We start from the raw sequence: 27,489 nt of genomic DNA on the forward strand, positions 1-27,489 counted from the left end.
ATATCCCAAATTACAGGTTAAACAGAAAGACGACATCAAAGATGCCACATGATGTCCAGATGCAGAAAAACAAGTTCACCTGGGGGCCTCATGCGTCACTTTTCCAAGTGGCCTGGAGATCCCACAGGGCTTGAGTTTTATAGCCATTTCCACATCAGGGCCTCTGGGGCCTCTAGATCTAGGCCAACTTCCTGGTCTTGAAAAGGGATACTTCTTCTTTGCCCAAGCAGTTTTCTGAACCAGGGGCAACCTGGGGACCACGGATTTCCATCTTTGCCTGCCTAACTCATGTTCTCCTGTCCCTGCTTGTGTGGGCCCATGTTCATGGCCCCTGCCACCCCCTTACTACTACAGCCCCCTTCCCTCCTGTCAGTGCTTCTAAGAAGTAGCAGAAGGGCCCTTCCAAGTCCAGTGTTTCCCCCAGCTGGCAGGGTTCAGATTGGCAACTGGAGAGAACTGGCCCAGAGACATCTTCCTTCTCATCCCCCCAAACCTATCCAGTCCTCAAAGCTCCTGTCTCCAGGGCTAACTAGTAGGCCTGGCATCCCAGCAAGAAAGGGGCCATCCCTGGAGCTGTCCCTAGGCAAGGACCTTGATGACATTTGCTCATAAAAGGAGAAAACCACTGCCCCACAACTGCTCTGGCCAGGCCTCCTGTAGGATCCCAAGGCACCAGAATCTTCCAGACAGCTTCCTGGCCACCATCAGGGCCAGCCTTGTGATCTAGGATCCTCCCTGCTGCGTTATTTGAGAAGCTTTCTTCCTGCCAGCATTGGGCCAGGTGCCCTGGACACTGGTGGCCAAGAACAGGCTTCAAAAGGCTAAGTGGAAGGTGACCATCTTCAAAGGGCCCTCAGACTTCCCAGAAAGCTCTGGCACACAGCCCTGACCTCAGGTCAGAGTTTCCTGCAAATGAACTTGGTGACGGCTCCATGAGGGCAGGGACCGTGTCTGTCTGGTTCACTGCTGCATCCCCGACAACCCCTAGCACGGGGCAGGAATACAGGCGGTGCTCAATACGGATTTGTCAAATTAACATCTAATGACCTCTATCAAGGAAGGAGTGAAGGTGAGTGGAAGAGACGCCAGATTTGGGGGTCAGACAGATGTGGATTGGAATCCTTCCAGCTATAACCTTAGAGGACTCCTGGGCATGCTCTTCTACACAGCGGGGATTAGAATCCCCACCTCAAAATGCTGCTGTGAGCGGTAGATGGAAATCACATGTGAAGCCTGTAGCCCAGCTCAAGGCAGAGAGCACTCTGTTTCCAGTTCAGAGACACCTCTTCAGCTCTCACTCGATGTGGGACACTGTCCCAACAGGGTAGGGGGAGTCCCAGATCACAACTCCTTTATTTTATCTCTTACAACAATCCCGTGAATCAGAAATCTATTTAAATCCCTTTTGTGGTTGTGGAAATAAAGGCACGAGGAGAAAAAGCAACTTTCCCAGAGTCTGATATCCAGAAGTGGCAGGGCCAAGCCTCCTAGCAATTCCAAAGTCCAACATTTTAAGAGCTACACTTTGCTGTCTCTAAAGCTGTTGGGTCAAGGAATGTTTGCTTCTGTCTCTACCCTGGTTTGATTACGGGAGACACTTGACCACACTGCTGGACTAGGGTTTTCAGCTGCAAAACAAAAATGCATCCGGGTAGTCCAGCGGTTCACGGCTTTGTCTAAAACGAATGGCCTGTCCCCGTGAAATTCAATCTCAGACAAGTTTGCTGATCAAAAACTTCTCTCTCATCCTGTCCTGCTATCTCTTCTCCAACTATCTAATTGAAAAAGAGACACACAACTATGTCAAAATAGGAAAAAGGAAAGAAAGCAGAAAGAGCCTGGGCTTGCACGCCCTCAGGAACAGGGAAGTCTCACTCTCCTAACTATCCCTAAGGACAGCTGCCCACACAGAGGGGCCCGGAAGAACTAGTCTGTCCACATGGAGGCCAACCACATCGAGTCTCATGCATCCAAGCAGCAGAGAGAGAACTGAGCCATCTCCTCTAATGCCCCAAACCTCCTCATACTGAGAGCTTTCCGTATTTCACCTCCATAAGACTGCATTTGCCCTACTCCAACCACAGAGGAAATGTCATTACCAAAATAAATCAGCGCTGCACTTGACCTTGCTTCTCAACTGGCTCAGGATTAGTCACATCACAATGCACTCTACAAATGCTCAGAAATAGCAGAAAAACCCCCTCATGTCAAAAACCCTTGGTATTTCACTAAAAGGCATTAAATTATTTTGATTTTACTCCATGGAATCTAAAATGCTCTCAGTGTTTTCATTTTCAAAATGCTGAAAAGAAAAAATACGCTCTTAGGACCTTAGGAATCTCCAACTCCTGGTTCATGGATGGTAAGATGGGGAGCAGGCCAGAAGTCAAGGAACAGTAGCTCTGGCCCCACATGTTCACTGACTCAGTCCCCAAGTGGCAGAGGCTTCCCTGTGGAGGCTCTAGAGGCAAACTTCTCTCATCCCTCAAAGTCACAGGCAGGTCAGGAGCAGCCCAGACATCTGGACCAGTTCTCCTAAGGGCCTAGTCTTCAGCTCCCAAATCCCTGCTAACCACCATGGTCCCCTCTCAAATTAACAGTAGGAGCACAATTCCTCCACGGTGGCCAATGAGATGGGGTTGAGGGTGGGTGTTCTCTACCCAAGGCATCTGCTTGGAGATGGCAAGGCTTGAAAGTCCCTGCAGCGCATGCATTTCCTGCATGCCTCCATCTGCACACATGACCCTGCAGTTGTAATCCCTAGTGCTGCTTGCTCAAGAGACCACCCTATTTTCAGCCAGGTTGGTCATTAACACGGTAAGTCAATGGAATGCAGACTAAAGGGGAAAAAAAGAATCCATATTATTAATAACAAGTGCTCTGATGGGACACCTGGGTGACTCAGTGGATGAGCATCTGCCTTCCGCTCAGGGTGTGATCCCAGAGTCCTGGGATCAAGTCCCATATCGGCTTCCCCGCAGGGAGGCTGCTTCTCCCTCTGCCTGAGTCTCTGCTCCTCTCTATCTCTCATGAATAAATAAATAAAATCATTAAAAAAAAAAGTGCTCTGAGGACGCACTCAGAATCTGGTTATCATGGGTACTAAAGACATACACCCACAACCAGCACTGCATCTGTCACCATACTGGTCACTCTTATGGAGGTACAAGTCACAAAACAACAGTAATCACAGAACGTACAGGTCCCAAGGACCCACAGACATCAACTACTTGACTCTCTTTCTCTTCAGGGGAGAAAACAGAGACGCAGGCCAGGGGTGAAGACTGTCCACTGTTGGTAAAGGATTCAAAGCCAAAGCTTTTCAGTTAGCTTTCCATATTTAGCCCAGTGCCTCTGACACACAATGACCCACATGAGCTCTTACACACTTAGTGGCACACCAAAAAAAAAAAAAAAAAAAAAAAAAAAAATTTATTTCTATGATGGTCTTCTAAGGCAGACTGGCTAAATCCAGCACGGCTGCTTCCTAAAAAAGTAAAATCAACAGAGAAGAAAATGGAACTGGAGTTGACAAAATTAACCTTTGCTTTGAATTAAGTTCCCAGCCCAAAACCTAAGGTGAAAGCGCCTTTCTGGTGTTCCCTGTGAGAGGTGAGGGGCAGTGGTCACTCCCGACCAGGATGTCCGACGCTAGGCCACTATTTCAGATTACAGTTTCTGGGCAACAAATGGGAGTTGTACAAGGAAGAGCAACCTGAAGCCACCTTCACAACTACTAGTAAAATCAGCTTCAAAGAAGGCTCCAAGATTAAAGTACTTTCCTTTGCCTTTAGAATGGGTGGAGGGGGGGTGTTTGCATTTTTTTTTTTTGCATTTTTAGATAAGAAGATAAGAACTTGCAAGCACAGAGCCAGGCTGAGAAAGGGGAGCCCAGCAAAGATACACACACACACACACACACACTCAGAGGCCCTGAAACTTTGTGCCCACAGCAGCTGCCATGTTTCACCCTGAGTCCATTTCACGAATGGACACGAAGAAGCTTCTCTGGCAGCAAAGGATCACATGAGAGCATAAGACAAATGAAGACTTGAGCGCTCTCTCTTTCTCTCTCTCTCTCTCTCTCTCTCTCTCTCTCTCTCTCTCTCTCGTGTGTGTATGTGTGTGTGTGTGTGTGTGTGTGTGTGTGTATGTGTGTGTGGCACTGACAGGCTGGATACTCTAATGCTGCAGAAGGCAAAATTTCCCTTGTTTCCATTACATCATCCAAGTTAGAGCAGGGGAGGGCGGGGAACACAGCTGGTAGCAGCTGCACCACCATCTGCTTTCTCCGTGGCCGCGTGTGCTAGTTTGAGCAGCAGCCTCCTACAGCTCCTGACTGAGGAGGCGCAGTATTAAAGGTACAACACCCTATTATGGAAAACCTTCCAAATTATTTAGAAATAAATCTCTTCTGCGATAAGTTAACAACCTCAGGCAGGTTGCTGAGCCAGTTCTCTTTGAGTTTCGGGTATTTGTTTGCATCTCTTTAGACTCCGCTACGGTGCAAACTCTTTCAACTCAACGTGCTCAATTAGACAAGCAGAACGTACAAGCAACCACCTGCCATCTGCTTCCCAAAAGGTAAGCAGCCAAAAAGTACATGTCTGCAGCTGGAAGCATTTACGGAAGGAGCAGGGGGGTATAGTCAAACCCAGCACACAAGCCCCCCCGGCCTGGCGGATGGCTACCTGCTGCTGCCTTGGGTGTCCCAGGCCATTTTGTTAACCAGTCTTGTCTTCTGGGGCACACACGAAGCTTCCTTTGAAACACACTGCGAGGCATCCCCTTGTAGAAGGGGAGACTGGTGAGACCCTGGGGGTTAACACCACGTCTGGCCACTCAACTGCAAACATGCAACAAAGTGGGAAAGTGGTGGTTTGAAAGTTTGATCAAGCTACACACGTCTCATCTGGCCTACATGGGGTTGTGTTTAAAAAACAAAAGTGCTGGCTGTTAGACAATGAGTGATTTTCATATATAAACATCTATATTGCTAGCTCTTTTGGTGGTAGTGGAGGGGGGGAAATCAAGAGATTTGTCGGCATGATGCCCCATTTCCATGTGGCACCAGTCAATTACCAGCTAAGAGCTGAGAGGCCCCCCATGAGATGGGGCATGTGCTCTGAAGAACTAGCCCCACCCGTGGGTTTTTGCATATGCCACCGCAACTATATCCCCACCTGGACCCTGGGAGCCTTTGCTATAATCCTGTTGAGCATGAAGAAGGACAAGAAAACCTCACTGAATGATTTAACAATGATCTTTTAGTGACTCTTCAGGTTGGTTGAGATTCAGCCCCTTGGATGGCCAACTAAAATTCTACAAAGATCATTCAACCCAATACAATGATGGGATTTCAGAAGGCTAGCCGCAATCATCCCTTATGGCAAAAGCACATCGTAGCATCTCAAAGGAGCATTCCAGATCGCTTACCATACATCTTGCCTTCATCTGATAAGATGATTTTCCTCCTCCCACATGGTGGGTAGATAGCCAAGGCCTCCTGAAAGCTCTGCTCAATGTCGGGGCTCCAGACCCCCTCTGCATCATTGTCGATTGGCTTATCCGCAGAGTCGCTCATTCTTTCCATGTTTTCGGCAGGGCTCTCACTGCCGCTCCAGCTGCTGGGCTCAATTTTGGCGGTTGGATTTTCCAAGCCGAAGCCTGGACCCTTTTCAAGAAAATAAACCTAAGAGAGAAATGAAAAGATAGTGTAAGGACAAGGTAATGGCCAACAATACTGCTCTTACTAGTTCTATTACCGATCTTTCAGTCACCAGCTTTGCTTGGAGAAGAACTCCTAGTGGAGAGTACAGAATTTTGGGATGGATCTAAGTGGCTTTTGTCGTTTACCTATCACATTAAACACGCATACACAAATGCAACGGCAGGCAGAAACTGGACCATCTTCACAGATGTGAGGATGGTCCTCACTTGGGGTTACGCGTTCACAGTGAATGCTGCAAAACCCCTGACTAGATGCCTACCATCTACCAAAGAGCACTTTGCTCAAGGATAACCAAATGTCCACAGCAAAACAAGTTGTTTGAAAGAAAATAAAGTAGGAAACAAAAGATGTCGTCTACCCTACCATGGCAATAGGCACGATAACTCGAAAACGTCAAGCCACCCTATTTGTCATGGAGAGCACCAAAATGCAAGATGGTAGCAGGATGGTAGGAGGAGGAGATTGTGTTGTTATCACAAAAACTCGTTTCACTAAAACAGTGATGCCAACTGCCCTGGATCTGCTCCTCGATAGCATTTTTCAGCGGGGCTTCTGCCCCATACAGTCGGGCCACTTTGCCATTCCAGCTTCTAGATCATAAACCTTGGAGCAGGGATCCCTGGGTGGCGCAGCGGTTTGGCACCTGCCTTTGGCCCAGGGCGTGATCCTGAAGACCCGGGATCGAATCCCACGTCGGGCTCCCGGTGCATGGAGCCTGCTTCTCCCTCTGCCTGTGTCTCTGCCTCTCTCTCTGTGTGTGTGTGTGTGTGTGACTATCATAAATAAATAAAAATTAAAAAAAACAAACAAACAAACAAACCTTGGAGCAGGAACCAAGTTGTCCCCAGTCCTGCCTTCCCTGAAAGCACTACAAGTGGCCAGCACATTTGCAGAAATGTGTTACACCTACATGGGGCACTTCATCTGGTCGCCTACTTGGAATTTCTGATCACATGAAAACCGTAGGGAGTCTTTCATTTATTTTTCTGTAGCACCGAAGATTACAGAACCAAAAGAAATTTTTCTCAAAGATTTATTCCCCTTAAATTATGCATGTAACCTATGGTCATAAGGGGATAAGCTTTCCAAACAAATGTCAAACCGGCACAAACACCGATGTGAAAATGATCTAATCCAGTACCCCCTGCTGTCCGCACACTAACATATCAATATTCCTTTGTTGAAAAGGCATCAGATCATTAATTCAAAGGCTTCCCCAAAAAGGGAGAAGAAATGCTCCTGGGGATGGATCGAAGAGGGGAGGCACCAGGCCTGAGTGGGGAGGGCTCAGTGTAACCACCATCCTACCCGCTGCCCCACGGCACGTCCACACAGCATTACAACAGAGGCGGCCAGAAGGGAAGCAGATGCTGGCAGCCCCACGAGGCTGGGGGTGGGGGGCGGGGGGGGGGGGGGGACTGCTAGGTGTTCCAGGGCCATCACCTGAGAGCAAGCAACCTGTCTTCTTTCCTTCTCTCTCCCAACTGTATCCCTTTCACCTGCACTCCCCCAGCTGCGTATATCAACAGATCCCAGGTGCAGAAACTCAAGCGCACGTGAACATGACACAATTAATGGCGTAACCAGTGGGTGCTTTTGGCTTCGTACTCTGACAGTTTTTTGGATCTAGCAGCACCTAGATAAAAGAAACCCTCAGGTCGTCTGCTTTTTAATGCTGCCATTGATCTATCATTCAAAGAACTTGTCAGCAAAATATTTACTGCCTCTTACTGACACATGTACATTAACACGGGACTTTTAAAACTGCCAAACGTTGAGGTATAAATTAATGCCAACAAGAAAGGGTTTTGTGATTAACCTGTGGATGAACTCCATGATGTCTCCAGTGTGGGTCTTTTGAATTCTCAAATTATTACATTTTTTGCTGGGATTTAGGAGTCTCACAAAAATTCAGGCTGAACTGTACTATTATACCCGACGGTCTGTTCCACCTCCAAAGCGGTTTATGGGAAAAAGTATGAGAATATGAGAAAACGCTTTGAGGTGGTGGCTAATCCACCTTCTCCCTCTCCACCCAACCCAAAAACATGACAAAACAAAACAAATGGCACATACAAAAACACAGGCCTGTCCCTGAGCTCTGGACAGTACACAGCAGAATGAATTCACTGCGGGGAGCCACATTTTAGGGTGAACAGTGGATGTGCCCAGCACACAACTGCTACATTAGAGGGATAGAATCCAGGACACTGAGGCCCAGCGGAGGGACTGGGGGATCTTTATTTGCCTAAGAAGAACACTACCATATAAGTGAGAGCCTCAGTCTCCAGACAAAAACACACCAGCACCCCCAGATCCTATCTGCACTTGAACATCACCAATGGTTAAGGAACACAAAACCTTCCTAATACCACTTCCTTTGTAACTGCATGCTGAAATTTTTTTTTATCTAGAAGGCTAAAACCCATGTCCCAGTTAACTTCTTGGAGGTCTATTCATCCCTGGTGGGAATAAATACAACCACCTCCCCCCAACACCTACTTAGTTATGACAGGAACAGCCCCCAAGCCCCTGATTGTGTTCCACACTAGACATAATTCACATCATCCCTCTGCCCAGCCCTCAAAAATGCATCTCAGTTTGTCCACAACCCTCCATAAATGACACTTAGAGGTGGACCTATGATCCATAAAACCTCCAAGCTCCCAACTGCTGTTCCTGAAATTCCTCTATTGTGCAACCAGCTTAGGGTGTAAAAACACGAGTTTATATTTATTCCTATTAAATTCCATTATTTTTACCCTTAGGCCATGACTCAAAGCTGGTTAAGATCTTTCTGAATCATTAATTGCCAAGCTTAGTGTCCCTAGACATTGAACAACTTCTAAGAGGTGTCACATGGAGGAGGGTGTACACTCATTCTGTAGAAGTTTCAAAGAAGATTCTGACTCAACATCTGGAAAAATTTCCAGCTAGTTGAACTTCCACAAGGGGTGAAGTGCCGTAAAGACAGGTAGCAGAGGGGATCCCTGGGTGGTGCAGCGGTTTGGCACCTGCCTTTGGCCCGGGGCGTGATCCTGGAGACCTGGGATCGAGTCCCACGTCGGCCTCCCTGCATGGAGCCTGCTTCTCCCTCTGCCTGTGTCTCTGCCTCTCTGTCTCTCTGTGTGACTATCATGAATAAATAAATAAAATCTTTAAAAAAAAAAAAAAAAGACAGGTAGCAGAGTCTTGCAGACTTCAAGTTATCTCTAAAGCTAAAAATCACTAGTCCTTGGCTACGGAATGCAATCTTAGCTAGCATTAACTGATCCAGCCATTTAGTAAATACAGGCACTGTTCTAACTGCTCTCATGTTTTTATTCATTTACTGCAAAGGGAAGAACTCTGTGTCCAGGCTCTTGCAATTTGGTCAACTAGAGCTCAGCAGGATGGAATTACCTACTCTGGCCAAGGGCCAGAACATAGCCTCAGTAGCTACCACACATATAATCCACAGAGTTATACAGGCCCTTGGTTTTACAACCCAATTGTAAGATGAGGCCCTGTATGGGCAGAGAGTTTCCGATCACAAGACTGGGGCTGGCTGAGAAAAGCTCCTCGTACTGGATACCAAAATAACCATTCTGGCATTCTATCCCTCAGGTCCCTTCCAGCCCAGCTCAAAATCCACCTCTCATCCTGGAAACGTGTATCCAGTGGCTCTGAGAGTATCAGCCACATGGTAGGAATATTGTAAAAATGTGTGGAATGGGTAAACTATCACCCAATCTATCTGGCTCCTGAATGTATAGCAACAAGCACCCGCTTATTACCAATAACAAGATCTAATCAAACGTGAGGAGCACAGAATATCTGTGCCTGCAGAGCTAACATCCTTACCTCCTCATACATCCTTTGAGCAAGGAAGTCAACTTTCACTCAATGCAGTAAATGAAGAAGAGCACAGTATTGGGGGCCGGGGGTGGCAGGGGGAGGGAGCATGTGCTATTAAGACTCAACCTGACTTAGCTTCCAAACCTGGTTGACCCACTAGCCTTGACACCCAGGCTAAATTAGTTTATCTCGTAAAAGCTCAGGTTTTAACTTACAAATGGAGATAAATTCAATCCCAACACAGGAAAGCCATTAACTGGTAGAGGAACTCTCCCCTCACAGGACGGCCACAGAGATTTAGTGAGATACTATTGAGTACCATTAGTCCCTATGTGCCTCAGTTCCCATCATTAACACTTTCCTAAAGTCTCATTTTTTCCTAAATTCTCCTTGGCTACATTATAATAAGTTCCAGAAAGAAATGTTATCCATGACCCAAATATTCCTGTTAACTGCCCCAACAGCAGTACATTCCCTAAATGGATCGTTCTTTCACAATTACCCACTGACACTTGAAGAAGGGTGACATGATTACAGTAAAATGACATCATATGTCTATTTGTCCAATACACACTTTAATATGAAAGTCTGGGGGAAGAAGGAAGAGAGACAGTCAAACGTAGGTGCTTCTGACACCAATTCCATTCAAGGGACGAATTCACAAGGGGTGTGACACAGGGCACAGGAATCTGCTGCTCCCTTCATCTTAATTCCTGTGGGTCTCTCATAATGGAAACATCTCACCCACTTATATGTGATTTAAGAGCTCTTAAATAAGAGGGTTAGGTTTAACTAACCCTCTTGATTAATGAAATGCCACTGAACATGAGGGTCACAAAAAATCCATACAGCTTCTTTTAGCCAATGTCTCAGCAGTCTATGAGGCAACCAGAAAAGGGCTGGACTAGGCGTCAGGACTCTGTTTCTGCCTGTGTAGGCCAGGACCACAGGGCACTTGTCGACCCCCATGTACCTCAGTTTCTATCATTAACACTGAAGGGGGCCAACTAAGTCATTCATCATCACCTTGCATTCCCATACACTCTACCTACCTAGAATAAAATTTAGTAAGCTGATTTGTTGTTGCACCCCATCCACACCCCAGTCTCCTTGAGGGCAGGGACCACTGTATCCCCCAGTGCTAGTGGGCTACCTGGAATGATATTTAATGAAAGAAAGAATGAACCAACAACCAGATGGTGTGAACATTCTCTGATGTCAATGTGAGTGAACTTCTCACTTGAGCTTTCCATGAGAAGGGCAAGAGTTTCAGGCCCTTTCCCATCCCTCACCCTGACTCTGGTCAAGGTTCTAATGAGAAAAGCCCCAAAGAAAGTCACCAAATTAGGAAGATGGAAGAGGACAGACAAGCCAAGCACAGTTTAAATAACCAAGAGTTGGCTATCTGATCCAATTTCTTATTTATTAATCACAATTACAACCATCAGTTGTTCTGTGTTAAAGACACAAACATGGGGGCGCCTAGGTAGCTCAGTTAGTTAAGCACCTGAAGTCATGATCTCAAGGTCACAGGATCAAGCCCTGTCAGGCTCCTTGCTCAGGTAGAAGTCTGCTGGAGAGTCCCTCTCTCCCTCTCCCTCTGCTCCAACCACCCCATGTGTGCATGCGCACTCTCAAATAAATAAATCTTGAAAAGATAAAGACACAAATATTTTGGGTCCTCTAGCAGCTAAGTTTCTGCTTTGACGAACAAACATTATTTCAAGTGGAATGGTAATTTTTGAGATGCAGTACTTTACCTTCTCTCTTTTCTTTGGGCCCCTAAAGAGGATCGAATCAGAAGATGACAGCTGTTAAGAGTAAGCGAGGCAGAGTGGCAAGGGTGTGAAGGCCAGAAGCCAAAGAAGTGGCCAAGGAAAAAATGTCAAGAGGTGAAAAATGGTAACAAAGCAAATTTGAGTGGGTAGGTGAATGAAAAAGGCAACATAGGTCATGACATTGAAAGGAAAACTGAGAAAGATTTCTACAAGCTCAGAAGAATGTGGACATAGGCAATGGCAGGAACCCATTTAAAGAATCACATGGTTGAAATAATATTTGTAGTAAACAACTCAACCAAGCATTCGCTGACTCTAAGGTTACTATGATCTTAGGGAAAGCCAAATGTTTATTAGAAAAAAAGGTGCCTTCCAATAAAAAGACTAGGAAAAATGATGCTTTGCTTCCAAAGTGAACTGTGTACATCAAATCCAACCTTCTCCCAATAAACCATGTTTTCAACCACAATGCCAAATGTTTATTAGAAAAAAAGGTGCCTTCCAATAAAAAGACTAGGAAAAATGATGCTTTGCTTCCAAAGTGAACTGGTACATCAAATTCAACCTTCTCCCAATAAACCATGTTTTCAACCACAATGCCAGAAGCTTTCACCTACAGCATCTTGAATCACTGCACTACTCTCATTGGGTATCATCTCCACCTTATGAGATCCAGAGATCTAAATAAGTTGACAAGTCATATACTACACAAAATTGGAAACCAGGAGTCATTTCGTCAGCTAGAATGCACCTTCCATGGGAATAGCAGACTCAAGTACACTCTCACTAGACAGTGAGCTGGAGGCTGGATTTCAAAGGGAGAGAATGTAGGCAGTGCCGAATGCTCAGCTCTGTCTACAACTGACACCCTCAAGCACAGTCTAATTAATTCTTAATGAATAGTGATGATACTGACTCACCTCCCCGGGTAGTTGGGAGGAATGTCAGGCACTAATGATGGTTCGTTGCTTTTGCATATGTAAAGCAGGGCAAATTATGAGTTCCCTATCATTTCAGACACTAGCCAAACCTGCCAATAAGTATCCTGAGAAATACAGGACTGACTTTATGGCCTGGATTTTGGAGGGAGCCTCCAGAGAAACAGAACCGCAGAATGTAAGTAATTCACTGTCAGCGCAGAATGTTCAGGGAATGCCAACACCAAGAACTGAGGCCACGTCTGCCATAAAGCTGGTAGCAGTCAGTGAGCCTTGGTGTCATAAATCCCAACTGCCAACAGGTTCTAGTTTCAGCAGGAAGGAGTGGATAATTACTTCTTCTCATTTTCAAAAATCACTTCCTTATCAACAGGATCCATCAACAAGCCAACACCTCTTCACCAAGACCCCGATGCTGAGCACCCTGTCAGAGGACTTTGGCATTACCTCCTGAGATTCCTGATTAATACTCTTGCTCCATTAGCCCTAGGTACTAGCCCAGGTGTCAGTCATTCAAGAAAGGCTTTGATTGATTTCATGCTATGTAGCTCTGTATTATCAGCCTTTAGGGGAATCACCTTCCCCATCCTCTTAAGGAATCTGTTAGCCACTGAGAACAGAAATCTGTGCCTCTTCCTTTCCCCCACCATCACCAGCAGTCAATCTTATCACTACTCTGTTTCATCTGAAGACACCTTTAAAACAAGGAGGCCACAGACTGAGGGCCAGTCTATCCAATCTGATCATTCCAAAGTGAAGACCTGATGTCAAGACAGTGCATGCATTTGGGAAGCATAAGCTGGATGGCCTGACCTGCATGCAGCCTGGGTCACAAATCCTCAGGAGGTGGACTACTTAACACATTTCAAAGCCAGAAACAAAACTTACTTTCCTGCTCCAAGAGGAAAAAAACATGCCACAAGAGTTAGCATAAGTAGCTGTCAGTGAGCATACAAAAGAAAAACTCATAGGACCTTTCCCAGGGTCACAGAAACCCCCAAAACTAACCCCTCAATCCCAGGTCTGTAGAGTGAACATACATTTAATGTAGACTCACAGGGACCCCTGGATAGCTCAGCAGTTGAGCATCTGCCTTCGGCTCAGGGCCTAATCTAGGGTCTAGGGACCGAGTCCCACATCAGGCCCCCTTGCAAAAAGCCTGCTTCTCCCTCTGCCTGTGTCTCTGCCTCTCCTCTCTGTCTCTCTCATGAATAAATATTTTTTTAAAAAGGTAGACTCACCAATTATAATGCTTATTTAAAACAAAGAAAACAAACACCATGAAAAGACTACTCCTTAATCACTAAATTACAGATAATGTTACTTTCTCAGTTGAGAGGTTCACCATCGGATTATCATGATGCCTTTTTGTTTTAGAGGACGGTGAGCATGAATCTAAAAATCAAAAGTAGACAGTTTATATTTTAAAAGACACTAAGATGGCAGGGAAATACACTGTGCTTGGCCAAGCCCTAAGACAAACATTTCAAAAGGGTCCATTTCAACCCCCTACCAGGGAGGAGTGCCTACAAATGAGCCTCATATAATCAGAGGGTTGTTCCCTGGGTGGGAAGTCTGTAGGTCATGACTGGGGTGTCATCCTTCTTACAAAAGGCCATGGGGACTCACTCAATGTTACACAGCTTGTTGCCAGCCAACTTAATGATATGTTGGCTCTGGGCTGACTCCGAGTCTCAACAGCTGACCTGCCCAGATGCAGTTTCTCTGGCTGATGTGGAGTTCTAATTCTATTGCATCAGGAACTGTCCACACACAGAAATGGTCCCAGGCCACCTTCTCCAGCTCCTATGACTTACGGTGCTTCTCTCAGTCTGGCCATGCCCATGTCTACCCTGGATTATTTACACAGCATGCAAGGAGACAGAAGCAATAGGTAAATCCATGGTTCACTTCTGATTGGCTCATAAGTCAATCAACACGAACTACTGAAGCAAGCTGGCATTTTGAAGTGCTGAACTGTAAAGTCCAAGCTCTGCTCCTGTTCATGTACTGGGTACACTGGCATTCAAGTGCTGCCGAGAGATCCAACAGACCCACATGAATCTCATCAGCACTTCCATTAGAAGATCCAAAATCAGGGCGCCTGGGTGGCTTACAGTTGGTTAAATATCTGACTCCTGATTTCAGCTCAGGTCATGATATCGGCGGTCCTGAGATTGAGCCCCATGCATCAGGTTGAGCATGGAGCCTGATAAGGATAGCCCCTCCTCCTGCTTGCATGCCCTCTCTCTCTCTCCCCTTAAGTAAATAAATCTTTAAAGAAGAAGATGATGATCCAAAATCTAGGCTCCAGTGTGTCGAGAAGAAAAACTACTCCTTCCTGTCACCTTCAGGTAACCAAGGACACAATTCATCACAATGCATTTTGTTCCTTTCCAGCCTCTCAACCATCAAAAATCACGATATCACTTTTTTGTGTGGGTGATGGGTCTGGCCATTTCTAAGGGATGTAAGCATACAGATCCTCATCCTAGATCATTCATGAGTATCTTCAGTCCCAAAACATGATCCTTAAACTCCCTGGAAACAGAAATTGAGCCCCTGAGCCCTCTAGGACCTCGGACAGTGGCAGGTGGCATTAGAAGACTGGATAAAAGTGAACAGGACCGAACAGCAGCTACCACCAATCTTTCTGATTCCATACGTAACTTAGAGAAAAAATCTATTCCAGGGGCTCTCGATAAATCGCTTTTACTAGAATTATGCTTTTATGTGATGCCATCAGCAAAGAACCATCCCATGAATTAGTCACTGGATTCACTCCAAGAAGTTGGGAGATGGCCTTCATCACATTTCACAGAGTGCTCTTTACAAAGATCCCAAAGGAAAGTTCGATAACAAGACACCATGTGTTTTTTTTTTACCCTGTGGTCAACTGACTGGGCCTTGGCTTGACTCACTGGCCGCTAAGTGCGCCGAGCCACACTGGCAAGCCCTTAGAGAAAGTACGGAGGTTATTCTGGTCAGCAAGTTTGATTTCATTCCCACACCCACTTTAGATCCCTACCTCCACCTCCATTCCCTTCCTTCTTGCGTTTCACTCCTTTTAACTTATGCTATTCTACAGCCTCGCAAGCTGCCTTAAATTCATTCTGAAACGGGGGCACCCGGGTGGCTCAGTGGTTGAGCGTCTCCCTTTGGCTCAGGTCGTGATCCCTGAGTCCCAGGATCGAGTCCCCACAGGCAGCCTGCTTCTCCCTCTGCCTACATCTCTGCCTCTCTATCTCTGTCTCTCATGAATACATAAATAAAATCTTTTAAAAAAATAAAAATTCATTCTGAAACAAAAGAGAGTAGAAGCACACGGGAAATCATTCCTGTTTTCTAATAATCCACTCCCAATGTCCGCCACCACATTCCCGGCACTAGACAAATGGAGAGAAACAAATCTGCCCCCTCCCTGCCCTCAAGGAGCAGCCTTGCAGCCGGGGGGGACAGATACTGAAGTTCATTATCTCTCCTCTGGGAAGCCTTCCCTCTCCCCTCCCTCCATTTTCTGCAGGAAGCACCATTGCTCACCAGGACAAAAGTTACCACCCTTGCTGCACAGGAACGATGTCGGACTCCTCTGCAGATCTGCGAGATATTCAAGGCTTAGGTCCTAGCCTTCATTTATTTCCCTCTCTTTGGCATTTAACAGAATGCCTGGCACCCAGCCATCACTCCCCCAAAATGATGACTGAGTGGATGTCAAAAAAAAAAAAAAAAAAAAATGAATCCATGGGTGGATAAATGATTGAGCAAGTCAGTGAATACAGGACATCAGACGAGGAATGGCCATGGTGCTGTCGGAGCATATAGACATGGGAGTTGATCCTGCCTCTTGGGTCAACAAAAGCCTCACAGGAGGGGAGGAGGTTCAGGCAGGCCTTGAAGCCTCAGGACTTACCAGGCCCATTACAAGGGCTCAGGGGGCCCTGTTGGGAGAAGAGTGTCTGCGCATGTGATGTGCCAATGAAAGCACAAAGCAAGAAAGCAGAAATGTTGGAACAGAGCTTAAAAAAAAAGTAAGCTGAGCGGGATCACACACAGGGCCCCTCACACACCACCACAAAAGCTCGGGGCCGTCTCATACCACTGCCAAAAAGAGAACACCAGCAACGCCAGGAGAGCGCCAGCAGCTCCTGAAGGGGTGTGTGCATCTCTCTGGGAGCATAAAGGATGAAGAACAGGTAATTTTTTAGGTTTGAAATCAGAGTTTTTTAATCAAAAGTATTTTCAGTGTGGTCCAAGGCCAGAACAGTCCTCCAGGTGAAGGCCAGTGTGACAACAGGACACATTCCTCAAGCATTCCAAGTGATAAAGATGTTGTTGTTGTTGTTGTTGTTAAGATTTTATTTATTTATTCATGAGGGACACAGAGAGAGAGGCAGAGACACAGGCAGAGGGAGAAGCAGGCCCCATGCAGGGAGCCCAATGCGGAGCTCAATCCCAGGACTTCAGGATCACGCCCTGAGCCAAAGGCAGACGCTCAACCACTGAGCCACTCAGATGTCCCAATAAAGAGGTTTTAAAGGCAGTGTATACAGGTGTGTTTTTAAACAGGCCAGAGGTGCCAGATGAACTCCGCTCAGTACCCTGTCACCCAGCTCTTCGATTACTGCTCCCTATCTTATTCCCCTGGTCCCCTGTGTGTTGACAGCACAGTCATCCCCAAGGCAGCACAGGGACCAGACAGCCACGCTCTCAGACACACCCGCGTGAGAACAGCCAACATGCAAACGCCAGCTAATGGCAACACACGTAAATGGATAAACTGACCAGAAACATACAACCCTGCTTGTTCCCAAATGTCCACTGGCTCCCAATGCTATGGATATAATGCAGCCCCCACTCTTCAACTGAGAAACACAATCTGCCATTTAATGAGGACACAGTGACAGAGCAGCTGCAGAACAGGTCTTACACGGACAGGGATGCAAATTCAGAGACAATTAAAGCCTCACCCCTGCCCCCACCTCTGTCCTCCAAATTTAAACGTGGTCCTTGGTTTATACCCAGTTGAACTTCAGCCTGGAGCATTCATCTTGGCACTTTGGCTAGAAACTGGCCAGGATAAGTACGGTTTCCCTCTTTAGACAATAAGCCACTCATTAAAAATAATAATAATAAACACTTGAGCACCTCCTGTGTGCACCGCACCAGCTCCAAGCAGCTCATAAACACTTAAGGACACACAGTGGGGCAAGAGAACTACCCACAGAAAGGCTGAGGCACCCTGGAATCAGGCCTCCCTGGCATGACTTCGGCATGCCCTAGGGTGCTCTGAAGGACGGCGGACCACCTGAGGGAAGGCTCCTCCTTCCCCCATCCCACCAGCAAACAAGCCCATATCAAATAAGGCAGGCAGGAAGGCCTGGATTCAATCCACATTTCTGCAGCTCCCCAACACACACACACACACACACACACACAGAGTCTCTTTAGAGGTTTATGTTTCCTTCCAGGATCTCTTCTTCCTCCAACGCCATCTGCTAACCCTGGTAGAGAGAACAAGGCCAAATCTTCAGCTCCTCTCTCACTTGTCAAATGGAATCTATTTCCGATTCCACCTGTGGAACACCACTGCTGTCATCCTCCCTCTAGTGCTACGGTCTCCCTTTCTCGGGTTTTCATGGCGTTGATTTCCTATCAGTCCCACGGACTGCCCTGACTCTCCATGTAGGATCCACTTGAAGGCCAAAAAGGCCCGGGAGCAAACCAACCAAACCCCAACCCTCACTACACACACACACCTGGCATACCAGGCACTAACGTCTTCAAAGCCGCTTCTTTGCACTGAGGATCTTTCTCTAAAAGCATTATGAAAACTCAAAAGATTCCCAAGGTCGCGGGTGGAAGGGGACCCAATCCCACAGCCCCCTCGGAGGGCCTTTACTCCCCAGGGAACCCGGCTGGAGCGGCACCCACAGGGGTGCCATCATCCCATCCTATCCCTCTACCCCTTTCTGATGCAACTCAATCCCGAGAACGTCCACTGGACCCCCCATCCCTCCGTCACATGCCCTCCACCACCCTCCACCCCCATGGACTCGGCTCCTGACTTAGGGGCAGGATCTTACCACCCTTCTCTGAGCTGGACAGCTGCCTCTGTGCCCACACCATCACCACTCCCCACAACCACCTTCTGCCCAGTTCCCAGCTCTGGATGCAAGTCGGGAAGACACGGGTGGCTTCTTAAAAATCATAGGTGGCTTCTTAAAAATATGATCCCAGCTTTGATGCTAAAAGTCCCGAATCAGAGTTCCCAGGAGATATATTTTTGGCAAGTCTCTCTTGTGCTCTTCTTTGGCCAGAGGAGTTTCCCTAAAATGCAATTATGACTTTTATCATATGCTCATTTAACATCTTTCAGCAGACCCCCAGCCACCCTGGGACCCAACTGCCTAACAGGGGCACCCGTGGCCTTAACCACTTATCTGCAGGCTGCTCTCAGGCACCTGTCCAGTCCCCTACTTTCCAACCATGTGACTACTCCATGGAACCCAGACAGGGCAGGCTGCCTGCGTCAGCCCTTCAGCCACCTGGGTCCCTCCGCTCAGAGGCTTCCCTCACCAGCTGCTCCACCTAATGAATACCTATTGGTCCCTCCAAGACCAAAGGCACCAACCTCTCTGTGGGAAGCCTTAGCACATTCCTCCACTCAGAGATGTCACTTCTCTGTCCCCAGAGCATCTCAAAGTTCTAATACCACACATGCATGCTTCCCCATGACTTCTCTTAGGATACGGTCTCCCAGCTCATCAGTAAGTTCCTTGGTGTTCCTATAACATCTCTCAATACCAGACAAGTCACTGGCACTTCAGAAAATGTTTGCTGAATGTTTTCCTTTGCAGGTACCCCGAGAGTTGCAGGGACTACACCGTGCATCTGGGGAGCCGATATGGCAAAGCAATTAAATATATCTAAAGAGTACCTAGGTTTCTGGAACACCAGAGTTTGAATTTTGAATTCCCCACTTGTTAGTTATGTCTCAATGGGTTGTTTTTCCCCCCTTTGGAGCAAATGAGAACATTAGCTACTTGTAATAAAGACTATGAGATGATCCATGTAAAGTACAGGTATCTCAATTATTGGCAGTAATTAGGTACATTATTTATCATCTGTATGCTTATAGATTAATGGGTATGAGTGCACACACGTCTTACAACTGTGCCTGACACCTTACAGGTCCTCAAAATAATTGCTGAACAAATGCATATAGCTATAATTACTAATTACTGCTTATATATCTGTCTTTCCTGCTACACCACAGATTTTCAGAAGGCAGGGACTCTATCCCACTCATTTCTGTACCTCGTCCCCACTTTAGCTCCATAATTATTTGATTTAGTTTAACATAAAATATTAATACAATTTTTAAGACTATTTAGAAATTCATCCTTGTCTAAGGACTCACAAAAGACAGCCTCAGGCACACTCTAGACCAAACTCGCAAAATTAAAAAGTCACTGGCTTGAAAACCTTCCTCTAATCTCCCCAAACCCTGACTAGCTGGCCTCTAAGGCTCAACATAAACTCTGCTGGCCTCCCTTCAAGGCAGGGCCTGTTACCTAATGAACCACCACCCGAGATGACTCACATCCCCCTCCCTCCCAGGTCTGTGGCACCCCTGCTCCGACCCCCAGCGACAGCCCTGCCACAGCCCTGCCACAGCAGCTGCTCCACCTGGGACGTGGGCTCCAGCCTTCTCAGCTCACAGCCAGTCCTCCCCCTGGGGCCTGGGGGCTGCAGTAGGCAGGCCAAAGTGTCAGGTTACCACAAAAAAACAGTGGGCCTGCACAGTCCGAGTCCAGGCCAAGTGCAGAAAGAGAAGCCCAGGAGAAAAAAAACCAGACATCTGAGTTTGAGTCAAAGAGGACCTGGGTTTTAAGAAATATACTTTAATTCACAACTATTAACATCACACTGCAGCCCCTACAAGAACTCATTTAGTGTCCCATCCAGAGTAGCTTATATTTATATTATAACTACTTTGAACGTGCTTTTAAAAACATTATGTTAGGGTAAGCGTGGGGGATGGTTTGGGTTTGTTTTTGTTTTGTTTTTTTTCCCCTTAGTTTGCTTATTTAGTTTGCTAATTTTATAAAAGTCAGATTTGGGTCAATGAAGGTTTTAACAAGTATTGCCATTCAGCAAATCCCTGATATTACTCAGCTTTAATTTTCTCAAAACTAAATCCAAACATGACAGAGCTAATTAATTAGCTCTGCTGAAGGAGGGGCAGACCTTCAAGAAAGAAAAGGCTAATAAAAAGCATTTACACATTTTTTATCCTTTTTCCCAAAATGAAATCAAAGGTCGCTCCCGTGCTCCCCTCGTGCAGGAACTCTGCTGGCTTGATGTGGGCTGACCCCGCCTGCGCACAAAGTTAACTTCAATCACTGCAGTGAGTTAACAGGTTATTGATTCTCCATCCACTGTTCTTTCATCTGGCTTTACTCCGTATACCATGCCTCTTTAATGTGCTCCTGGCAACTGTTTTATTAGAGGCTGGGTACAGACCCAGCGACAAGAAATGCCCTTTTCCAGCTGGGCAGGTGAACCCCAGGCCCGAGCCGTGTCGGGTTGGATAGGGTTTCTCATTGTAACCCCTCCTGTGTGAGAGCCACTTGCTGTGCCCTGGCACATTAGATTCTCGGCCTGAAGGGGCTGGAAGGGAGGCAGATTAAAAAAAAAAAAAAAAAAAGAAAGGAAAAGGAAAAGGAAAAGGAAAGGGAAAGGGAAAGGGAAAGGGAAAGGGAAAGGGAAAGGGAAAGGGAAAGGGAAAGGGAAAGAAAAGAAAAGAAAAGAAAAGAAAAGAAAAGAAAAGAAAAGAAAAGAAAAGAAAAGAAAAGAAAAGAAAAGAAAAGAAAAGAAAAGAAAAGAAAAGGAGATCCAAATAGAAAAGGAAAAAAAAAAAGGCTTCTTTATGAGCTTCCTAAAAAAAAAGTTCATTTTCATGAGGAAAGGTTCTCCAACATCCCCTTGTTTTATAGTTATTGGTTTATATTTCATGTTAAAATATCAGGGTTGTATTACAAGGCAAGCGGGGCTCTGAGCAGGACTCCACTGCAAAGGCTTAAAGGGGAAGGGCGGTAGGTGGGGTCTTTGAAATGACAATCTTGGTGGCACCCAGACCAGCTGGTAAACATGCAGACAGCCAGATTGTGTGTTTTTTTCTTTTTTTTTCCTTTTTAAACTTTTAAGAAATAACCCTCTCCCAATCCCATCAATAAAAACTTGAGAGAGGGACCTATTACCAGCAGAGTTCTGCAAGGGGAGACTAGCACATAAACAGTGAAATTACCCACAGTTTCATTCTGTCTCTACAAACAGTCCAATTCCCGGAAGAGAGGCTCTCACCGGCCCGCTCCTCGGCTGTCAGAGCGCACGCAGCTCACGCAGGACACACCACACCGCGCGATCGCCAACCGCGCTGCCACTGCTAGAGGATCTTTAATAATCCTGATTTAAAAAAAACAAAAAAACAAAAAAAAAAAAAACAAACGAAACACCCCACCATAACAGCTCTCCTTAGGAGCCCAGCTCTGGAGGAGGGTCACCTGGAGGAGGAGGAGACCCCAGGGCCGCGGTTCATCCTTCCCCAGCGAAGCCACGCTCCCCGCCTCCGCGCTGGCCCCCTGGGTTTCAAGCTAGCAGAGCCCCCGCAACCTTGGGGCAATGGTAGTCAGTGGCGGAGCAAGGGAGCGAAGGAGAAGCCAAGGAGAGCTTGCCCATCAGGGCCCCCCGGGAGCCGCACCATCCAGGGACCCCAAGGAGCCGGCACCCCTCCGGGCAGGCGGCGGCCGGCACCCAGCGAGGCAGCGGCCGCCCCTCCCGGCAATCGACACAAGGCCTGACGGTGTCTCTCCGAGTCGGGAAGGTCGGGACTCAGCATCCTCGGCCGCTGCTTATACGTTAATTTTGAAAACTTACAACTGGATTTTAAAATAAAAAACGTAACAGCCCTGGTAGCTCAGCGGCTGAGCATCTGCCTTCGGCCCAGGGCGAGATCCCGGGGTCTGGGGATCGAGTCCCGCATGGGGCTCCCTGCGTGGGGCCTGCTCCTCCCTCTCTGCCTGTGTCTCTGCCTCTCTGTGTCTCTCATGAATAAGTAAATCAAATATTTAAAAAAAAATACATATAATAGCCATGGAACACTTCTAAATGTAAAGTTCATACCCACAGATGACCCAAAAAGTGGAACCTGTGGCAACATACACAGGAGAGGAATTGTACTCACAGTCCTCCCCCAAACACCACTCCGTGCAGACGATGTATTTTGATGTACTTTCTTGCACTCACAACATGATTCTTATTAATCCTATTTTTTATTATTATTACTCCCTTATAGTTTTGGGTTCTGTTATTACCCACTCTCAGCATTCACACTCAGCATTATCCTGAGTCCTGAAATACTCTTCGTATTTGTGATTTTTAAGAAGCACAGTATTCCATGTAGAGTATTCCATGTTGTGGGTTTGCTATTGTTTGACTTTTCCCCCCATGGGTGCACATTTATGTTTTGCCCCACTGTTCGCTGTGACAGCAAACATCCTTGTAATCATTTCCTAAGGACAGATTCCTGGAATCCACAAGGGCAGGGAAAAAACTGGTGCAGACTGGGGACCCTTGAAGACAGAGACTGTGCCTGTCACACTGTAGGGTGTTGTGAATAAAGGAATGTGTCTCGGCACCTTCCAAATAGCCCTAAATTCTAATGCGACACTTTCCGACCACCTACTGGGAGATCATCAGGCCAGCACAACAGAAGTCCCCTCAGCAGTGAGACAGAGGAAGCTACGAGCAAGGGATCCATCTAACACCTCTGAACACCTGTCAAAGGCGATTCAGATGCTGCTGGCACCGTCTACACCACCTCCACCAGTACCTCCCCAGTACGGCCACGATGGTTGTCGAAAATACTGGTATCTTTCATACGAGTTGGTGGAGAGTGAGTGGCACAAGCCCACCAAATGCCCCTGTCCCCTTGACTCCCACCCCTCTCCAGAGTCCCGGGCCTCCTCACTATCCAAGTAAAGGATAAGTGCCTGGCACACCTGGGGGCTTCCAGGGATTTCCCTTGTGTCAATGTCCTTACAGTTCATTAAATATTTCAAACGTCCCTCCTGTTCACAGACAACTTACAACTCAAGATTGGCTTTTTAAATTTTGTTCATCCTCCTCAGAGACCACTGATTAAAATTTTAATTATCATCAGTTCAGCCGTTTCTTAAATTCATTAAATTCTTTAATATCTTATCCTTAAAACTGAAATGGACAACTGATAAGAAGCCCTTACCAAGACGCCTAGCAGGGAGCTGTTCCCACTAAGTTCTTCTCCACAAGGCACAGTGAGTTAGGTTAGACAAAGATGGACATCATACGCGTAAGATCCATACACCAAGTACTAACAGCAGTGATCCTGGCTCCCCAAGGATCAAAGCTATTTGTATGATCACGTGAGGCTTGGAGGAACTCTCAGATCATCAACTATAATTCTCAGGAAGCTAAAGCAAACAAAATATCGAAATGCTAAAATCTAGAGGTACGTAGAAGAGTCAAGTACAACATAACCTGTGCCCCAATCACCCTGGTACTGGCTTACCTCTAATACCAGTAACTGCAATATTCTGGAGCTGGGTGTACCGCTGTGCCGTTGGAAGCATGATCTCTACCTTATCTGTCTCTTTGCTAATCTGAATTATTTTCTGTGTCGGGGAATAGATAACTAGTAAGTAGAACAGAATTTCATTTCCTCTGGATGGTTCTATCCTCTACTGCGGATGCCAGGGCAGGAACATCAGCCAGGAAAGGGAAGAACAACAAACCAGAAGCCCGTAAATCAGACTCTGAAAACCAAAAAGGAGCTGGCCTGGATGCGTTACAGCCCCGCCCAGCCCCTCCCAGACCCTCCCAGGCCCTCCCAGCAGCTGGGGTGGTGGCCCTAGCTGGAATCAGCTCAAAGACAATGCCCATCCACATCTCCACTAGGCAAGAACATACCCCAAATTTCAAGTCACTGTGGGAGCTATTTTTGACTTCTAGTGTCAGATACAATGGCAAAAGCTTACGGAAACACCTTGTAGTCATAACTGAAAATAATAAGCACAGCTAAGATTTATTTAACACTGCTGTGAGTATGGAAGGCAGACAGGAGCGCCACGACTTGAATTCTATTATTTCTCCTAATCCTCATCACAACTATATTGAGATGTGATATTATTATACTTGTTATTCAGATAATGAAGAAGGTGAAGTTTAGAAACATTACGTCATCTACTTGTCAAATAGTCAAACCCAGATCCATCTCACCTTGAGTCTAAAGTCTGTTTCTGTGATAGAATGAACCTCCCAGCATTGGAGGTAATCAAGGAATGGCTGAGACATCTCTTCACAGGGATGCTGTATCAAGTATTGGAGTGGGTAAAAGGATGTCAGGGAAGGTGCTTTCTAACCTCTGACCCATGATAGATGAAAACAGATTGCCTACTGTGTGCTGGCTCTGTACTAGGTGCTTACAGGATACAGGACATGAGGTGTAGGAGATCCTGTGACTGAAGTGAGCACACAGAGCTGAGATAACAGACAGTCGTTCTATTTTTCTGCTCACAACAAAAGGCCACTGAAAAGAAGGGGTGTTGGGAGAGTCCAGACTCGGGTCACTGTGATCCCAGCAGGGCTGGCACATGGCAAACACATGTTTCCTTCTCCCTCCCCAGAACACAACCAGAGGGAGCAAGTCTAGCTCTACTGCAGGGCAGGCAAAGAGTTTTTGCCCTTCTCTTTTTAGATTTCCTGCACCTGAACTTTTTTCCAACACAAAGCTAATATTTACAGTAAATAAACTATTCAAATTTGTATTAGAAAATATCAAGAACACAACCAGAAAAGGAGATAAATGGACAAGTCACACAAGAGAAGTAGTATGGGACTTTCCCCTCTTTGCTAGGAGAGGGGATAAAGGACAAATTCAAACAGACTGAAGGTGTGACTTTCAATGTCCCAATCAGCAAATCTGTGAAGTTGATAGTAACATCTGCAGTGACTAGGACACAGGGAATACACTCACTAGGTGTGCATGTGAAGATCCAAATGGTTATATTTACCAAGAGCCTCAAAGCCTTAAATCCTTTGACTTAGTAACCCTCATATTAGAAATCTATTGAAAAGATAATTCTATAAAGAAAAACATTAGGATCACAAAGATACACATTACAGAATCATCCATAATACTATGAACAGTGGAATGATGAAGAAAATCAGAGTACATGAATGCAAAGGAAAACTGTCTCTGTTTATAAGAAAAACAGACTGATAAATAAGTAAATCTTTAAAAAAATAATAATAAAATAAATTTTTTAAAAAAGGGAAGCCTGGGGAGCTCGGTGGTTGAGCGTCTGCCTTCAGCTCAGGGCATTATCCCGGGTCCTGGGATTGAGTCCCACATTAGGCTCCCTGCAGGGACACTGCTTCTCTCTCTGCCTGTGCCTCTCTCTCTCTCTCTCTCTCTCTCTCTCATGAATTAATAAGTAAATCTTTAAAAATAAAGTAAATAAAAAACAGACTGAAACATTAGGGAAAACATCTCAAAGAATACGGATTTTAAAAACCAAAACACAAAATTGTGTGTATATGTATACATTATAAAATATATATTTGTGTAAGTATAAAATTAGGGGCATATATGTATCCATATATAGTATAAAATACATATTTACATGTATTATGTATACAATAAATTGCATATATGTATAGATATGTAATTACTTCAGTTTTATGCCCATACCTACAGAAATAAAATAATTGAAAAAAAAAATTATTTTAAGTTATTCTCAGGGTGCCTGGGTGGCTCAGGTGGTTAAGCGTCTGCCTTCAGCTCAGGTCATGATCCCAGGGTCTGGGATGAAGGCCCTACATCAGGCTCCCTGCTCAGTGGGGAGTCTGCTTCTCTCTCCTCCTCTGTGATCACTCTCTCAAATAATAAATAAAATCTTTTTTTAAAAAGTTATTGTTAGGAAGGTGACATTATAGGTGATTGTCTTATACTTTTTTCATGTTATATAGTTTCTGTAATTTTTTTAAAGGAATCCAATTTTTTTATAGAATTTTTAAGTAATCGGCTACAACTTAAGACATTCAAGCACTTGAATGCAAAATAGAAGCTTAGAAGTCAGACACCTGTGGCTCCTTGAAGCCTCTCTATGGCCAGGACCCACCAGGAGCCAGTCTCCATCTTTCTATGTCTAGTCACTAGCTTCAAATACAGAAGTTTCAGGCAGACCTGAGAGCCTGATGTTCCCCTAGCATTACAGCAGCAATCACAGTAGCTAACACAGAGTGTGTATTCTGAACCCAAGCCTTACAGGAAGCACTTGATATGTCGATTCATTTAACTTCACATAACAATCCTGTAAGAAAAGTACCATCATCACTCCCATTGAGAAAGGAGGAAACCAAGACACAAAGAGAAAATAAATTGCCCAACCTCACCCACAGAGGTGGCAAAGCCAAGATCTGAACACAGACTGACTCTAGAGTCTAAACTGCTAACTACCGACCCAGGCTGCCTGTACGTAGACAAGTCTCCCATCTGCGGCTCCGCAGATACCTCTTTCCTCCCCTTAGTCACCTACAAAGCCCCCACACATACTTCAGAGGCCAAGTCCATTGCCACCTCTACGGCAAAGCCTTCCCGGCACTTCCACGCAGCACTAATAGGCCTGCGCTTTAGTTTTCCAAGAGAACAGTTCTAGAGAGGACTAACAATGATGGTAGCGAAACAAAGTGAATGTACTTCATGCTCCTGAACTGCACACTTAAAGATGGTTGAGATAGTAAATTTACAGTATATGCATTTTACCTCAAATAGAATTATAGATAAGTAGGTGGATACATAGGTAGGTAGGCAGACAGCAGATAAAATGGGACCCCTTAAGCAAAGAAATCAGGTCAAGTGAGAGCATCTCTCCCATGGAATCCAAACATAACTCTCGGTGCTGCAGCACTCACTTCACACAGCACACAGGTGTCACATGCATCTTTCCAAGATGCTTCCCCCTTCAGCAGGGATATCGCTCCCTCCAGAGCCTTCCTGGATATCTGAGTCCAGTCTGGAGGAATCTGGTCACATGCTCCCACACTATCATGCCGTCGTACCAGAGCACCTTTGTGAGGGCCTGTACCTGGCTCCCTGTCAAGC

At 46.0% G+C, this 27,489-nt stretch overlaps 1 protein-coding gene across 8 annotated transcripts in view; it reads right to left on the minus strand.

The window, feature by feature from the left end:
- The window catches only part of TEAD1 (TEA domain transcription factor 1), a 268,795-nt gene that overhangs the window by 175,600 nt on the left and 65,706 nt on the right, over positions 1–27,489 (minus strand). For all 8 annotated transcript variants that reach the window (XM_072794037.1, XM_072794036.1, XM_072794035.1 and 5 more), the window contains exon 2: positions 5,437–5,692. In XM_072794037.1, the coding sequence (XP_072650138.1) occupies positions 5,437–5,593 (157 nt within the window). In that variant the 5' untranslated portion in view covers positions 5,594–5,692. The remainder of the gene's footprint in view (positions 1–5,436; positions 5,693–27,489) is intronic.

Source organism: Canis lupus, chromosome 23, assembly GCF_048164855.1.
Source record: "Canis lupus baileyi chromosome 23, mCanLup2.hap1, whole genome shotgun sequence".
NCBI lineage: Eukaryota > Metazoa > Chordata > Mammalia > Carnivora > Canidae > Canis > Canis lupus.